Below are 18,066 nucleotides of genomic sequence, written 5' to 3'. Positions count from 1 at the left end.
AATAGCCAAGGGAGGATTCTGGTTTCTTTATTTAATTAGGGTATTAAGACTATTGCAACTCTCTACTAGCCGGGCTCCCAGCTAACTCAATCAAACCTCTTCAGCTGCTTCAGAACGCAGCAGCACGAGTGGTCTTTAATGAACCTAAAAGAGCACATGTCACTCCGCTACTCATCCGTTTGCACTGGCTGCCAGTTGCTGCTCGCATCAAATTCAAAGCTCTGATGTTTGCTTACAAAGCGACCTCTGGCTGCGCTCCTTCTTATCTGCTCTCACTTCTGCAGATTTATAGGCCCTCCAGAAACCTGCGTTCTGTGAATGAACGTCGCCTCGTGGTTCCAACCCTAAGAAGGAAAAAAACACTTTCCAGAACTCTCGCATTCAATCTGCCCAGTTGGTGGAATGAACTCCCTAACTGCATCAGAACGGCAGAGGCACTCGCTGTCTTCAAAAAGCGACTTAAAACTCAACTATTTAGTCTCCACTTTTCATACTAATATGCAATTCCCTCTCTGACTCCTCCACTAACGACAAAAAAATAAAATTAAAAAATAATACAAATAATAATAAAAAAAAAATTTACCAATGTTTTGCTTCTTACACTTTCTTTACATACCTGAAACTTGCCTACAGCACTTATTTATTGTTGCTCTTTTATAGTTGTGTAAATTGCTTCCTTGTCCTCATTTGTAAGTCGCTTTGGATAAAAGCGTCTGCTAAATGACTAAATGTAAATGTAATGCAAACGTAAAATAAAGGCATCCAGTACATGATCTAAATTTGCAAAAGTGAAAAATATCAGGCAGGACTATTTGTTTTATTTATTTATTTATTCTATTTAGTCTATTCTTTATTTCTGTGCTGTTGGAAACACTGCAGGTGTGTGAAGATGTTCTGTTGTTAATATGTTCGCATGTTACAATAAATCAGTATTTTAAAATGCAATATTTAATGTGTCTGACACAAAATAGACACGGCAATTTCTTTCAAATTGAACAGTAATTTAATATTAATCTGACCAGTTAACCGTTCATATTCGGTTAACTAGCGGCGGTTGTCCATTGGGAAAATTAAACGAAATGAGCATAAAAGCAGAGTAACAGGACAAGCATTTGATGGATGATTGCTAGAAAAACCTGTGTGAGAGGATGTTGTGTGTGAGACAGACTAAGAAGATTGTTGTATGAATGTGTGTGTGAGGATGCACAGTGAATATATACACGTGAATGAGAGGGTGTGTATGTGTGTGTGAAAGTGTATAAATGTGAGGCCCCGTTTACACTACTAAGTTTTAGTTTTAAAACTCATATGCTTTGCTATGGTTAAACGTTCCAACCACATTATCCAGGAGTTTGTTCGAGCCCTAAAAACCTCATATTTTTATATGAGCATCATCTTCACTGTGTGCGTATTTATAACAAAACAGAGCCTATAACATGCCTCCTTTCATTTTCTTCTAAAAATAGGAAAGATACCCTGTCTATGCTGAATATCAGTTTTAATAATCAATAATGGCCATTATAAAAGTATTATGTTCTAAAAGTTATTTTTTCTATACAATACAGGAAATAAAGGCAGGCAGTCATTCAAATGTGCAGATTCAGTGTACGTGGTTACATGAATTAATATATTAACTTATCGTTTGCGCTCAGTCAAAATGCAATACCTGAGAACAAGTAATAGATTCAAAAGACCAAAGAGTGAATGAATGAATGAATGAATGAATGAAAATGTGTACTGTTAGTGCATGTGCCTTTAGGAACAGGGTTGGGAAACACTGGCTTAGAGATTGTCATTTTAAATCTAATGTAACATTTAGTTTGTTTGTTTGTTTTTTTGTTAAAAGCTAACTGAAATGAAATTCACTGTAAATGAATCAGATTTAGTTTAAATGTACATACTGTCACCCGACAGATAGATGACGAATCAAGGATTTCTGCTTGACTAGTGTATTCAGCGTTTAACTCCACTGTGTTATAAATGCGATTGTTTATGTTTTTATTGCAATAAGTTTTCCTTTTAAATGTTCGACTGCATTAGTTAATGTGATTTAAAGTCATGTGCTCTAATAAATTAGTAAATGACCCACGGCTACTTTAATGTAGTTTGGTATATTTACCTTCAGCACACGGCTCTCAATGATATATATATATATATATATATATATATATATATATATATTTTTTTTATATTATACTTTCAGGGTTTTCACCTTTATTTTTGACAGGACAGTAGAGAGAATTGACAGGAAAGCATAGGGAGCAGAGAGAGGGGAAGGATCGGCATAGGACCGCGAGGCGGTATCAAACCCGGGTCGCCGCGAGCACCAGAGTGCATGTGTCGACGCACTAACCACTACACCACTGGCGCCGACGATATTTGGTTTTTGGCCCTTTATACGAAAAAGTTTGAGCATCCCTGCTTTAAACAATGTTAAATACAAATTAATTATCGTTTTAACTACACCTTCTATGGTTTAACAATGGTAGGGTATTCATGGTAAAACTGAGGTTATACAAAATTTAGAGTTGCAAATTTAAGAATATAAACTTAAAAATTTATAAATAATTGCTCATTTACCTATAATCAATCTGCCTGCCACACAATAATCGTAATTTAACCTTAGAAAACCATGGTAAGAATTCAAAATGACTTAATAAATATCTGATAGTCTTGAATATATTGTTGAAAAATGTCTTGACTACTAAAACTGTTTCAGATAAAAACAATGTCAAATATATAAAAGCACTAAATTAAAATGCTTTTTATTTTAAAGCTTAAGTTTTTTTTTTCATATTACAGCAATGATGTTTTTTCATATTTGATATTTTTTTGCCATATTTTGATTTTATGAAATATTGGTTATTTTTTAAACAATGAAAAGTGTCACTAACATGATAAGATTCCCACATTCACTATTAAATACATTTATTAAAAGAAGAAAAAATCTCACGACAATAGTTCAAAGACATGAAAGGTGTAATAAGATTTTAGAGGATCACTTATTAATCTGAGTTTAACTAGTGGTCTTTTACCAAGTTCTTAATAAATCAGCAAACATACAGCCATTGCTGAAGAGATCCCACTGTGTTAGATAATTATCGTCCTATTTCAAGGTTGTCTGTTACAGCTAAAGTGTTTGAATCTTTGGTAAATGAACAGTTAAAGTCAATCTTATGTCAAACTCAGACAGGTTTTAGACAAGGGCACAGCACTATAACTGATGCAGTGTCAGTTTCTAATGATATAATCACTGCACTGGATGATAAAAACATCATGTGCTGCACTTTTTATAGATTTATCAAAAGCATTTGATTCTGTGAATCATGATATTTTGCTGCAAAAGCTTTAGTACTCGAGTGTTGAAATGGTTCCATAATTATTTGACTGGAAGAATTCAGTGTGTTTAGAAAGGCATACTGTTTCTCTGCTCCTTTAACAGTAAGGTGTTCCTCGGTTCAATTTTGGGCCAATTTTAATCTCTATTTATATAAATAAACTTGGTAAAGCTATTAGGTCAGCAAATGTACACTTTTCTGCAGACGACACAATTATTTACACTATGGCTTCATCTATAAAAGTGGCAATAGACTCTTTACAAATGGAAGTTTATTTATAAACTAATTTCGAGAGGAGCGCGTGCTTATGATTGACAGCAGCTGGTCCTCATTAGTTAATGCATGATTCATCAGACGATTCCTAAATCACTATAAATAACCTGAGTATCTTATCTTGGCCATCTTCGTCTTGAAGAATCCCCCCTTCCACCCCTACTCCTCCCCTTTCCTTGTCAGGGCAGCACGGAGGCCCAATGGTTAGCATTATTGCCTCACAGCAAGAATCTCACTGGCTCAGATCTTACCTGGCCAAGCCGGCATTTCTGTGTGGAGTTTGCATGCTCTCTCCATGTTTGTGTGGGTTTTCCTCGAGCTCTCCGGTTTCCTCCTACAGACCAAAAACATGTAGCATAAGTAAATTGACAAAACTAAATCAACATCATAGACAAGCATTGAATTCAGCAAACACTCTCCATAGCTATTCATAATCTACATTCACCATTATCAAGCAGGGGAGTTCTCAAGACCTCAGACTCCCCTCTCACCCTGCAATGGTATTGTATCTCAATGGGACATTGCTGGTTAAGTTGATAAATAAATAAATCAATAAATCAATCAATAAATTTTTCCTGTTGGATGACCAAAAGTAACATATGTTTGCATACAATCAATTTAAATGTATTCCCTTTACACTATACTATTTTAATAAATTGTCATCATAATTATAAACATTTGTAGAGCAAATAGCTTAACTGTTTAGTGCACTTGACTATGTGCTATAACACATTAGATGTTTTTGAATGTCCTTTATAAAGCCATATAGTTACTCTGCGTGAGAAACAGATATCCAAGAATATTCCAGCATGTCTGTGAACTGTGATTGGACTCATTTATATGTTCAACTATTTATATTTCAACGACACATATTTTATTTAATTTTTAAAAAAATTTTTTGTTTAAAGTTGTCTCTAGAGATGCTGTGTGAGAGAATTTTTATTTTTCTTTATTTTGTTAAATTTGTATTTTTATTTAATTATTTTTAATATTATTAATATGCACGTTGACGCAGTGGGTAGCACGTTTGCCTCACACCAAGAAGGTTGCTGGTTCGAGCTTCGGCTAGGTCAGTTGGCATATCTGTGTGGAGTTTGCATGTTCCCCCTGTGTTCGCGTGGGTTTAATGTCCAAAGACATGCAGTATAGGTGAATTATTTGGTGGTTTACTCCACTGTGGCGACCCCAGATTAATAAAGGGACTAAGCCGAAAAGAAAATGAATATAGTAATTATTATTATTATTATTATACTATACTACTATTTACTGTATTTACTATGTTTATATGTATATATATATGTATGTAGATATATATATGTATATATGTTTATGTGTGTGTGTGTGTGTGTGTGTGTGTGTGTGTGTGTGTGTGTTTGTGTGTGTGTGTGTGTGTGTGTGTGTGTGTGTGTGTGTGTGTGTGTGTGTGTGTGTGTGTGTGTGTGTGTGTTTGTGTGTGTGTGTGTGTGTGTGTGTGTGTGTGTGTGTGTGTGTGTGTGTGTGTGTGTGTGTTCTTTTAAATGTAAACTTTATAAATGCTTTGGCAAAACATTTGTCATGCCAATAAAGCAATTTCTGAATTGAGAGAGGTTTTGAGAATCAGAGTCCTTTCTAACTTTTATATATAAATGCACAATTTATTTACAGAAGAAACTGTAGGCTTGGAGGAGGGTGAATTAATTATATTTATTTATTATTGGCCTAATATAAGATTTTTATACAGCTTTTGTGCAGGACACAGCTGCAGATATACACGTCAATATAGCATCATTTTTGTGACACTGTAAAACAATAGTTCATTTTTACAGTACTGTGACGGTTGGTTTTAAGGTTGAGGTGGGAGAAGACGCTAAAAACCTTATCAGAGCTAGCAAAAGTCGATTTCTACCTCTAGAGGGAGCCACAACCTCACTTATGCGAGTCAGATTCATATCTAACTGCAGTATTAAAAATGTGGTGCAAAATATGCGTTCAGAGTGTATTTAAATACTTATATATTATTAAATATACTTAATGAGATTTAAATGATGTCTGAAAGAACGTCACGAGCTTGAAATGACGCGAACATTCTAAAAGAACATTTACATCATCATCAGAACGAGAGTTTCACCGCATTTCACTCGTGATCGCTGCTTACGGCACGTTCAAGCTACTTTTGTTGCGACAAAATCTTCAATTTAGTTTGTCAATATGTGGTTCAAAAACCAAAAAAGTTCTAGTCAGGTCCTGCCACACCCCCCAGAACATCGAGGAGTGAACTCTGCTACAAATATGGAGGTTTCAGCGAAAAACATCAGCTGTGGTTCCTCTGAGTCTGGCCTAAATGCCAGTGTTGAGCCTTCCTCCTCTGTTCAGCTTCGTTCTGGGAGTCGAACACTGAGGATTGACCAGCTTACTCCTCTCTGTCGGCAACTGATTGCCAGGCGCTCAATCCTACCTGCTCTGAAGCCAAAAACTGTTCCTGTGAAGTGTGTCAAAAAGCAGATCTTCACAGATGGACATCTGAAAGCTAGAGCAGTGAGCGCTCCTAGACCTCAGATAAAGGTTTCAGTGAAAGACATCTGCTACCCGTCTGACCTGACTAGTGTTGACCATTCTCCTAATTCTGGGAGTCCAGCAGTGAGGATGGACACACATACGCCTCACCGCCAGCAGTCTGTTGCTGTGCTGTCAAACCTGCCTGTTTTGGAGTCCAAGTATCATGTGAAGCCTGTCAACCAGCAGAGCTTCACAGATGGACCTCCAAAACATCAGGTGAAGGTTTCAGTGAGAAACATCAGCTACCCTGCATGTGTGTCTGGCCTGAATGCCAGTGTTGACCGGCCCTCATCTGTTCTGCCTCCATCTGGAAGTAGAGCAGTAAGGATGGATGAACGCTTGCCTCTCCACCGGCAGTCAGCTGCTGTGTGCTCAAACCTGCCTCTTCTGGAGCCACACCGAGTTCATGTGAAGCCTGTCAACAAGCAGAGCTTCACAAACGGACCTCCAGAACGCAGCATGAGCTCTCCTAAACACAAGACGGAAGTTTCACTGAAAAACATCAGCTTCCCTCTGTCTGACCTGAACGCCGATGTTGACCGCTCTTCATCTCTTCTGGCACATTCTGGGAGTCCAGCAGTGAGAATGGTCAAACCTACACCTCTCCGCCAGCATCATGTTGCTGCTCCCACACGCTTGTCTGTATTGAAGCCAAGCTGTGTTTCTGTAAAGCCTTTCGATGAACTCCCTTCATGTTCGTCTGATCTGAAAGTGAAGCCTCAACTTTCCTTACCCAGACTGCCAGGCTTTACAAGTCGACTAGTGAACAAGCGTGAGTCTGTACGTGTCCCTCTGTTCACTAATATGCCTGTTCTGATACTAACCCATGTGTCTGTGGTGTTGTGATTAAAGTTCTCATGTGTTTTCAGTGTCCATTTGAGGATGAGGATGTCAGGACGAAGAGGGCTCAGCCAGCAAAAAGTAACACACTTCTGCTGTCAAGATTTCCCTCTGCAGTCTGTTTTTGAGTTTACAGAACTGCTACAAATCTTCCTTTGTTCATCAATAAATTGATTATTGAAAAAATATTTGTGCATTTATTGATCTTCAAATGTTTTAATGCTCCTAAAGTGTCTTTGTGTATTTAACTAAACAGTTCTTTGAGCGTCAAGAGGTCATTTTGTTGTCCATAAAAAAAACATCAAGACACATGTCAATTCACCATTTTAATTTCACCTATAGCTTTAAAAAGTTTCAACACTGGGCATAATTAAAAATAAAACAATAATTAATCATTTGATTTGACAATTAGTATATATACATATTATACACAAAAATAAAGTTAAAGTGCTTTTACAATTTGACACAAACCACTGCAGAAATGTTCTAACCAACAGGCCTGTGTCATACAGTAGGCTACATGTCGTAATCAATAGCCTATATAAAATAAAAGCATTAATGTATAATATGTTTTTTGTTTTCACAAGCTTTGGAGCAATGACTGTTAAAACATACTAGCTTTGGAGACATAACATAAATTCGGCTCGGCTGTGTTCAAAATGACATCAATGTTTTCAAAGTGAACTACGAAGGCAACGCAATTGTAAACATGAAGCTTGCTAAAACTGAGCTCTAATAATGCTTTGAAAGCAAATTACGCCTAAGACAGATGACTTTAATGTTTTTTAAAAAATAGTCCCAAGTTTAAATGTTAGAATGTTGTAAAAGAATAGGGCATAGGGGGGAAAACTGGGAATAGAACACAGCCAGGAACTATGTTTCTTACTACAGCTCCAGAGGTGTAGTTGCCAGTGCACAAGTTTGTGACGCAGTTTGCGAGTGTTCGTTGGAACGACAGATTTGGGAAATCTCAAATTAACTATGTTTGTAACAACAGAACTTGCAACTTTAGTTGGCTAACAATGGTTTTCAGAAACGCACCCCAGACCAGCAGTATGTCAGCAGATAGCAACTAATTTTTATGAAAATAACATGTTCAAAGGCAGTGAATACATAGTTATTATGTTCATTTTGCATTTGGTTATATTTTACACTTTAAAATAATCAGTCATAAATGTAAAACTGTATTTTAATAATTTATTCCCCAAAATTGAGCATGACTGCAACAACATTCAAATAGAAAAATGTCCAAAATTAAACCGCTGCAACAACATAGACTTCAGTCTGTTTATAACTACAACAATATAAAAATATCGTAACTGTCATTGTTGCGAAGGGATGCTATGCAAACTGGGGTAGTTCCAAATGCAGCTTTATTATAAGAATGGTCAATCAGGCAAGGGTCAAATACCAGTATAAACAGTGTGGTAGGCAATCCAGAAGCAAATCCAACAAAACAGGCAAAAGGTTCGGGGCAGGCAGAAAAGGGTCAAAACACGATAAACAGTCCAAAAGTCAAAAACACAGGCAACAGGAAACAAGAAAAACCGCTTACGTAAGGACAGCAACAGCTTAACAATACTCAGCAACATGTGTGTGGAACAGAGGGGTTTAAATAGTCCGAATAATCATGGTGTGAATGGCTTCAGCTGTGAGAGTTTAATCAGTCTGGATCTTGAACACCTGACTGGGTGTTGTAGTCCATAGCATGGCAGATATGTAGTTCAAGGAGTGTAAATGTTTACCAGCGACCTCTGGTGGTTAGCGATCGCTGGTAATCATGACAGTCATAATAGACCGTTCACAAGACATGCGACTCATTTCAATAATAATCAGCATCTTACATCCTTTAAAGTTTTTAATATTTATATTATGTTAAAAAGAGGCAGCATGGTGGCGCAGTGGGTAGCACCATCACCAAACAGCAAGAAGGTCGCTGGTTCGAGCACCGGCTGTGTAAGTTGGCATTTCTGTGTGGAGTTTGCATGTTCTCCCCATGTTCGTGTGGGTTTTATCCGGGTGCTTCGGTTTCCCCCGAGAGACATGCGCTATAGGTGAATTAAATAAGCTAAATTGGCCGAAGTGTATGTGTGTGAAGGCCAGAGTGTATGGGTGTTTCCTAGTGTTGGGTTGCAGCTGAAAGGGCATCCACTGTGTAAAACGTATGCTGGATAATTTGGTGATTCATTCTGCTGTAGCGACCCCTGATTATTATTCTTTTGTTATTTGAGCCAATTCAAATGCAAAAACAGTTTTATTTGTGGTACTCTTCCATTAACCACTCTCTAAGGCCCAGTTTACACTTTTAGTTTTAAAACGGACAAGTTTTGCTACGGCTAAGACATCCGTCCAAACTACGCCGAAGTTTTCGAGCGCCATAAACAGAGCTTTTTAGAAAATGCTGGAAGGCCGTTTTTATTTTAAAACGCTGCTGCTCTGTGTTAGTGTGGATGAGGGAAAACAGAGACATCTGAAAACGGAGGCGTGGCTGCAGACATTCGCCTGTCTGATTGGAGTTTTTTCTCAGTATTAAGTAGCCTACACACAGTTCAGTCTTGCATCGTCTCCTTGTAACTTCAGACTCCGCAAGTTTGATATGGAAAACAAACTCCCGAGGACACGTCGGGTAAATCTCCAAAGGGAACAGTATACTGTATAACCTCATTCACATACCCTGCAGGCTACGTTGTTTCACTTTATTAACAATAAAATAAAAACATGATATGAGGAACTGTCTATTTTCATATTGATATTAGCAACTTAACAGACAGCAGAAATGTTGAGGCGTCGTGCAGCTGCATATTTGTATGACCATCATCTTCACTGTAGGCATGTTTATAACATATATAACAAAGCCTTTAACATTACTGCCTTCTTTCATTCTCATTGAAAATATGAAACATTCCCTCTCTTTTACTGAAAATCAGTTTTAATAATCAATAATGGCCATTATAAAAGTATAACATACAATAAGTTTATACATTTATAGGAAATAAACGGAAGCAGTCAGTCAAATGTGCTGAATCAGTGGTTACATTAATATATTAACTTATGTTTGCGCTCAGTAAAAACACGTTACCTGAAAACAAGTAAAAGATTCAAAAGACCAAAGTCAGGGAATATGTCATTAGATAGAGACAAGATGAATTAAATATCACGTTTAACAAATATAGTGAGATTAGATCCAGCGGTAGATCCTTGATGAGCAGTCCAACGTGCACAGCTCTCATCGCTGCAGTGCATGCCAGAGTGTGTGTGTGGTCATGTGATGTGCGTTTTCAGCAGTGTAGTATGGAGAGTTGTTCAGAGAAACTGGGTGAAATGCCAGTGTGGACGTGGATCATTTTCATTCTTAAAACTAAAACGTATTAGTGTAAACGGGGCCTAAGTTTACCCAACTATGATGACTTTAAGAAACCAAAAAATGTGAAAAGGGTCCAGACACAATAAAAGGAAATGTTAAATACTGTAACAATACAGCAGTTTGGTAAACAAATTACAATTAATAATGAAATTGTCCTTAAAACTAAACCAGTGTGAACATATTCATCTTGACAACAGATGAGGCATGAAAAAATTAAACCACAAAAGAAAATGATCATTTCAGTCTGTTAAGCTGGCAAGATTTTCTGCTAGGCAATGCTTTTCTCCAACTATTCAAAGTCTGAAATCTTGTTAATTAGTGAAAGAACCTATGGACTGACCGCAGATCTTAATGTGGTCTTCCTTGATCTGGTCTTCTCCACTTCCGATTCTTCTCTGATTCCTCTGGTCTTCTCTACTTATGATCCTTCTCTAGGTTCCATTTTAAAAGAAACCTGCTGAATGGAAAACAATCCTTAGTAATAAAACATGGACTATATCATGCTCTAAAATGTTTTAAATTAAAGCTGTGGTCACTCTAGAGTTTAAGCTTGTGAAATTCTGTTGTACAGCGCTGTGTAAAGGGGCGGGATTAAACAAGATGATTAGACATTTAAAAAAGCAAGTTATTGGTCCATATTTAAAATTTCTGTCCAGAGCGTTCATGCTTTGATCTTTGATTGGTCTCACGCAGTCATGTGAGGCGATTTCGCAGGTCAGAGTTCACCAAGCTTGAACTTTGCAACACAGCGAACTGCGAAACTTGTCACACAAGCCTGCGTTTCCAGTCTGAAGCATTCACGTGCGTATGAATCTATGGAGAGAAAAGTCCAGTGTGACCGCAGCTTAACAGGACAAGCTTGTAGTGGATGTTTACTAGAAAAACCTCTGTGAGAGGATGTTGTGTGAGAGAGACTGAGAAGATTGTTCTGTGAATATGTGTGAGAATGCATGTGTGAGTGTGTATGAATGTGAGAATAAATTCAAGAGAGTGTAAGTGTGAGGATGTTTTTGTGCAACAAGTGTGTATGTGAGAACGCTTGTGAGAGCGCCTGGATTTGAGTGTGAGGATTTGTTTGTGGGCCTGGGTGTGAGAATGTTCTTATTATTATTTTTTTTTTACCTTTGCACAAACTCTAGCCTTGCACTTTGCACTCCTGGGTATGAAATGTTCAAGAAGTAGTTTAAGGCAAACATCAATTTCTGAGAATTGCTGGAGATGGTGATGGGTTTTCTCTGAAATTATTGACAGGAAAAAAAGAAAGTTATTTGCAGCCAAAAGGGAACTTCGTGCAAAATTTAAAATGTTTACCTTTAAAATTATTCAAACCTGCCACACAAATTATGCAGTGTACTTTAACGTTGGACAGAGTCCACTTCAGCAGGCAGAGTTTTCCCATCCCCTTTCTGGAACATCTGGTCCAATATTTCACTGAAGTGAAGTGAAGTGTGATCTGTTTTTGCTATTTTAAAAATGAAGGTATAATTATTCAAGGTAAAGTCAATTAGTTTAGTCAAGTTGTTTAAAATCATTTTTATTGATTAAAAACTTGCTTGCTTGTAAAATCCAAAAGCAAAAGCACATATGGTCTACATCAGTGGTTCTCAAATCTTTTTCACCAAGTACCACCTCAAAAAAAAAATTCCTCTCCTCATTGTCTTTCATCACACGCAGTGCGCACACGTGAACCGCGAGTGAAAGAGGAAAAAAAAACACACAAGCATAAGATAAAATCAGATGCTCAAGACATAATCTTTAATGACTTGTATTAAAAATCGTAACAGAGGCTATTAATATAAGAATTAGAGCGGATCATTCATTAACTTAAATCCTTTTTTTCATGGAGCGATGGATTTAACCTCCAGGGGCTTAGTGGTCACATACGTGGACAGCACATTTTAGCTCTTAAGTGGTTATTTAAAAAACTTTGAATGTTTATATTTTGTTACAGACATACAGTGTCATCCTGCAACTGTTATGCAGCATATGAAATGTCCCAAACACTATTTTTACTGTCCAAAATGAGAAAAATGTTGTTTTTACTCTCTGATAGTCAAAGCAAGTTAAAAAAATGTATATGTTATATATGCATTAAAAAGACAGTCAGGAAAAAGTGTTGTATGTAGTTTCGGACCACGAGTCCACATATATGGACATCATTTTTCACTAAAAGTACATCATATCAAAAGATGATACTTAAGTTTTATTCTAATTAGGTTCCAATAAGCTCAAATAGCGAAGAGAAATAAAAAATGCATGTAAAAAAACACCTTGGGCCTTAAAAGGTTAAGGTAGCCTGCTATTTTTTTTTTTTGATGAAAGAAAAAAAACAATACGATGGGGAAAAACGCCAGTTCTTAAAAAGGATGTCTGCATTGTTAATTGACATTAATTGTATAAGACACAAAACTTAACTTACTGTAGATATTTGGATACTCATATACTTGCAACGACTGCTATAAACATTGAGAAGAAACATAAGAAACTGTTCCAACAGAGTTCGAAGAGGTCAAGGACAGCGTACTGTGGTTCTGCGTACAGCGCATCTGGTTTCTTTATTTAATTAGGGTATTAAGACTATTGCAACTCTCTACTAGCCGGGCTCCCAGCTAACTCAATCAAACCTCTTCAGCTGCTGGTCAAGGACAGCGAGTTGCTGCTCGCATCAAATTCAAAGCTCTGATGTTTGCATACAAAGCGACCTCTGGCTGCGCTACTTATCTGCTCTCACTTCTGCAGATTTATAAGCCCTCCAGAAACCTACATTCTGTGAATGAACGTCGCCTCGTAGTTCCATCCATAAGAGGGAAGAAATCCTTTTCCCGAACTCTCGCGCTCAATCTGCCCTGTTGATGGAATGAACTCCCTAACTGCATCAGAAAGGCAGAGTCACTTACTGTAGATATTTGGATACTCATATGCTTGCAAAGACTGCTATAAGCATTGAGAAGAAACATAAGAAACGATTTCAACAAAGTTCAAAGAGGTCAAGGACAGCGTACTGAAGTGAATCAGTTGTCTGCTGACAATAAAGGCAGAAATTGTCCAGATGACACTTCTAACCAATTATTACAACCGAAAGCCTGCGAGCGTTATCTTCAGAAAAAGATATTCTTTGTCAACTAGGAGCTATGACCTTGGAGGACAAGACTCCTGAAATACTGCCGAATGCTGATGTAATAGATGAAATGATTTGCTTATTTGTATTAAAATGTATCACCCTAGAGAGAGAACACAAGGGATTTCTTCTATATAAACAGATATTCTCAAATGTATCAAACTTTAGATATTCTCAAGTATATCAGACACTTATTGTTACTTTGCTGTGTATTTACTGGAGGGGACTTCTAAGCCTGTATTCAAGGCTGGAATACTGAATAAAAGGCTGGAGCAGACAGACCAGCAGCGAGCTTAGATTGACTCCTGTATACTGAATGCCTTAGTCCCTTTATTCTCAATGGAGAAAAAATCATTTTCACTGGATTTATTTTATTAATAAAAGTATATTTTACTAATTTTATTCTGAGGAGTGGACATTGGCTTTATTTGCAGAACCCATCAAGATACCTTGTGTGATAAGGTATGAATCTAAACTCTTCTTGAACAACATTACATTATAAGGTCCTAAACAAAAGATAAGAAATAGCCAAGGGAGGATTCTGGTTTCTTTATTTGATAAGGGTATTAAGACTATTGCAACTCTCTACTAGCCGGGCTCCCAGCTAACTCAATCAAACCTCTTCAGCTGCTTCAGAACGCAGCAGCACGAGTGGTCTTTAATGAACCTAAAAGAGCACATATCACTCCGCTACTCATCCGTTTGCACTGGCTGCCAGTTGCTGCTCGCATCAAATTCAAAGCTCTGATGTTTGCTTACAAAGCGACCTCTGGCTGCGCTCCTTCTTATCTGCTCTCACTTCTGCAGATTTATAGGCCCTCCAGAAACCTGCGTTCTGTGAATGAACGTCGCCTCGTGGTTCCACCCCTAAGAAGGAAAAAAAACACTTTCCCGAACTCTCGCATTCAATCTGCCCAGTTGGTGGAATAAACTCCCTAACTGCATCAGAACGGCAGAGGCACTCGCTGTCTTCAAAAAGCGACTAAAAACTCAACTATTTAGTCTCCACTTTCCGTACTAATATGCAATTCCCTCTCTGACTCCTCCACTAACGACAAAAAATAAATAAAATTTAATGCAAATGTAAAATAAAGGCATCCAGTACATGATCTAAATTTGCAAAAGTGAGAAATATCAGGCAGGACTATGTGTCTTATTTATTTATTTATTCTATTTAGTTTATTCTTTATTTCTGTGCTGTTGGAAACACTGCAGGTGTATGAAGATGTTCTGTTGTTAATATGTTCGCATGTTACAATAATTCAGTATTTTAAAATGGAATATTTAACCACTTAAACTCTGTTGCTATTTGGGGATTTCCGCCTGGATTTTGCCTACCCAAATTTAAAAGCTTCCCAAATCCACATGCAGAGGTGTAAATGCAAAAATTTGGTATCATTTTAAAGAAAACCCTTTGAATTTTCATAAAACACTATTAAAAGTGTTTAAAATAACTGTATATGTCGTCTGTGTTATAATAAACACCTAAAAAAAGAGGCGCTTTTTGTATTTTTTTTATAAACTCAAATTTGAAACTGTACCTTTTAGGTTCTGTGTGGTCTAGCGTGCTGTAATTAATGTTGGTGGTTCCTGCACATGTCTGTAATCATAGGAAAAAAGAAAAATGTCTCTACCATAATCTATGCAAAAGTTATTGCATTCCAACTGATGAGAGGTGCTGTACAAGCCACAGGGACCGATCATTGTTTACATATTTCACTATTCTTTTGTTTGATCGAACATAATTCACTGTGTGCGTATTTATAACAAAACAGAGCCTATAACATGCCTCCTTTTATTTTCTTCTAAAAATAGGAAAGATACCCTGTCTATGCTGAATATCAGTTTTAATAATCAATAATGGCCATTATAAAAGTATTATGTTCTAAAAGTTATTTTTTCTATACAATACAGGAAATAAAGGCAGGCAGTCATTCAAATGTGCAGATTCAGTGTACGTGGTTACATGAATTAATATATTAACTTATCGTTTGCGCTCAGTCAAAATGCAATACCTGAGAACAAGTAATAGATTCAAAAGACCAAAGAGTGACTGAATGAATGAAAGAATGAATGAATGAATGAATGAAAATGTGTACTGTTAGTGCATGTGCCTTTAGGAACAGGGTTGGGAAACACTGGCTTAGAGATTGTCATTTTAAATCTAATGTAACATTTAGTTTGTTTGTTTGTTTTATTGTTTAAAGCTAACTGAAATGAAATTCACTGTAAATGAATCAGATTTAGTTTAAATGTACATACTGTCACCCGACAGATAGATGACGAATCAAAGATTTCTGCTTGACTAGTGTATTCAGCGTTTAACTCCACTGTGTTTTAAATGCAATTGTTTATGTTTTTATTGCAATAAGTTTTCCTTTTAAATGTTCGACTGCATTAGTTAATATGATTTGAAGTAATGTTCTCTAATAAATTAGTAAAATGACCCATGACTACTTTAATGTAGTTTGGTATATTTACCTTCAGCACACGGCTCTCAATGATATATATTTATATATTTTTTTATATTATTCTTTCAGGGTTTTCACCTTTATTTTTGACAGGACAGTAGAGAGAATTGACAGGAAAGCATGGGGAGCAGAGAGAGGGAAAGGATCGGCATAGGACCCCGAGGCGGTATCAAACCCGGGTCACCGTGAGCACCAGAGTGCATGTGTCGACGCACTAACCACTACACCACTGGCGCCGACGATATTTGGTTTTTGGCCCTTTATACGAAAAAGTTTGAGCATCCCTGCTTTAAACCATGTTAAATACAAATTAATTATTGTTTTAACTACACCTTCTATGGTTTAACAATGGTAGGGTATTCATGGTAAAACTGAGGTTATACAAAATTTAGGAATATAAACTTAAAAATTAATAAATAATTGCTCATTTACCTATAATCAATCTGCCTGCCACACAATCATAATCGTAATTTAACCTTAGAAAACCATGGTAAGAATTAAAAATGACTTAATTACAATAAATATCTGATAGTCTTGATTATATTGTTGAAAAATGTCTTGACTACAAAATACAAGCACAACTGTTTCAGATAAAAACAATGTCAAATATATAAAAGCACTAAATTAAAATGCTTTTTATTTTAAAGCTTAAGTTTTTTTTTTCATATTACAGCAATGATGTTTTTTCATATTTGATATTTTTTTGCCATATTTTGATTTTATGAAATATTGGTTATTTTTTAAACAATGAAAAGTGTGACTTACATAATAAAATTCCCACATTCACTATTAAATACATTTATTAAAAGAAGAAAAAATCTCACATGACAATAGTTCAAAGACATGAAAGGTGTAATAAGATTTTAGAGGATCACTTATTAATCTGAGTTTAACTAGTGGTCTTTTACCAAGTTCTTGAAAATCAGCAAACATACAGCCATTGCTGAAGAGATCCCACTGTGCTAGATAATTATCGTCCTATTTCAAGGTTGTCTGTTACAGCTAAAGTGTTTGAATCTATGGTAAATGAACAGTTAAAGTCAATCTTATGTCAAACTCAGTCAGGTTTTAGACAAGGGCACAGCACTATAACTGATGCAGTGTCAGTTTCTAATGATATAATCACTGCACTGGATGATAAAAACATCATGCGCTGCACTTTTTATAGATTTATCAAAAGCATTTGATTCTGTGAATCATGATATTTTGTTGCAAAAGCTTTAGTACACGAGTGTTGAAATGGTTCCATAATTATTTGACTGGAAGAATTCAGTGTGTTTAGAAAGGCATACTGTATCTCTGCTCCTTTAACAGTAAGGTGTTCCTCGGTTCAATTTTGGGCCAATTTTATTCTCTATTTATATAAATAAACTTGATAAAGCTATTAAGTCAACAAATGTACACTTTTATGCAGGCGACACAATTATTTACACTATGGCTTCATCTATAAAAGTGGCAATAGACTCTTTACAAATGGAAGTTTATTTATACACTAATTTCGAGAGGAGCGCGTGCTTATGATTGACAGCAGCTGGTCCTCATTAGTTAATGCATGATTCATCAGACGATTCCTAAATCACTATAAATAACCTGAGTATCTTATCTTGGCCATCTTCGTCTTGAAGAATCCCCCCTTCCACTCTTACTCCTCGCCTTTCCTTGTCAGGGCAGCACGGAGGCCCAATGGTTAGCATTATTGCCTCACAGCAAGAATCTCACTGGCTCAGATCTTACCTGGCCAAGTTGGCATTTCTGTGTAGAGTTTGCATGCTCTCCCTGTGTTTGTGTGGGTTTTCCTCGAGCTCTCCGGTTTCCTCCTACAGACCAAAAACATGTAGCATAAGTAAATTGACAAAACTAAATCAACATCATAGACAAGCATTGAATTCAGCAAACACTCTCCATAGCTATTCATAATCTACATTCACCATTATCAAGCAGGGCAGTTCTCAAGACCTCAGACTCCCCTCTCACCCTGCAATGGTATTGTATCTCAATGGGACATTGCTGGTTAAGTTGATAAATAAAAAAATAAATAAATAAATAAATTTTTCCTGTTGGATGACCAAAAGTCACATATGTATGCATACAATCAATTTAAATGTATTCCTTTTACACTATACTATT

At 36.6% G+C, this 18,066-nt stretch overlaps 2 protein-coding genes across 20 annotated transcripts in view; one reads left to right on the top strand and one right to left on the bottom strand.

Annotated features, from left to right (window-relative positions):
• The window catches only part of LOC108179646 (uncharacterized), a 50,487-nt gene that overhangs the window by 12,910 nt on the left and 19,511 nt on the right, over positions 1 to 18,066 (bottom strand). For 6 of the 17 annotated variants that reach the window (XM_073926554.1, XM_073926556.1, XM_073926552.1 and 3 more), the window contains 3 exons: positions 17,674 to 17,756; positions 11,680 to 11,812; positions 11,473 to 11,585 (listed from right to left, as the gene is read on the bottom strand). In XM_073926554.1, the coding sequence (XP_073782655.1) occupies positions 11,473 to 11,585; positions 11,680 to 11,812; positions 17,674 to 17,756 (329 nt within the window). Of the gene's footprint in view, positions 1 to 3,862; positions 3,946 to 10,690; positions 10,808 to 11,472; positions 11,586 to 11,679; positions 11,813 to 14,227; positions 14,336 to 15,009; positions 15,069 to 17,673; positions 17,757 to 18,066 lie in introns of those variants that run through there. The other 11 variants (XR_012392486.1, XR_012392487.1, XR_012392481.1 and 8 more) reach the window with 6 other exon arrangements.
• Positions 5,282 to 8,236, top strand: si:dkey-199f5.3. 3 transcript variants are annotated; one of them, XM_002664962.7, is made up of 2 exons: positions 5,282 to 6,926; positions 7,016 to 8,236. In XM_002664962.7, the coding sequence occupies exons 1-2, from the start codon at positions 5,799 to 5,801 to the stop codon at positions 7,112 to 7,114; spliced, it is 1,227 nt and encodes a 408-aa protein (XP_002665008.4). In that variant the 5' UTR covers positions 5,282 to 5,798; the 3' UTR covers positions 7,115 to 8,236. The 3 variants fall into 3 exon arrangements, with proteins under 3 accessions (XP_002665008.4, XP_073782663.1, XP_068070148.1); XM_073926562.1 differs by having other exon boundaries at positions 5,282 to 6,918; positions 6,999 to 7,271; XM_068214047.2 differs by having other exon boundaries at positions 5,282 to 6,918; positions 7,016 to 7,177.

This window comes from Danio rerio, chromosome 16, assembly GCF_049306965.1.
Source record: "Danio rerio strain Tuebingen ecotype United States chromosome 16, GRCz12tu, whole genome shotgun sequence".
Lineage (NCBI taxonomy): Eukaryota > Metazoa > Chordata > Actinopteri > Cypriniformes > Danionidae > Danio > Danio rerio.
The sequence above is the reverse complement of the archived record's forward strand: the minus strand, read 5'-3'. Positions and strand labels throughout refer to the sequence as shown.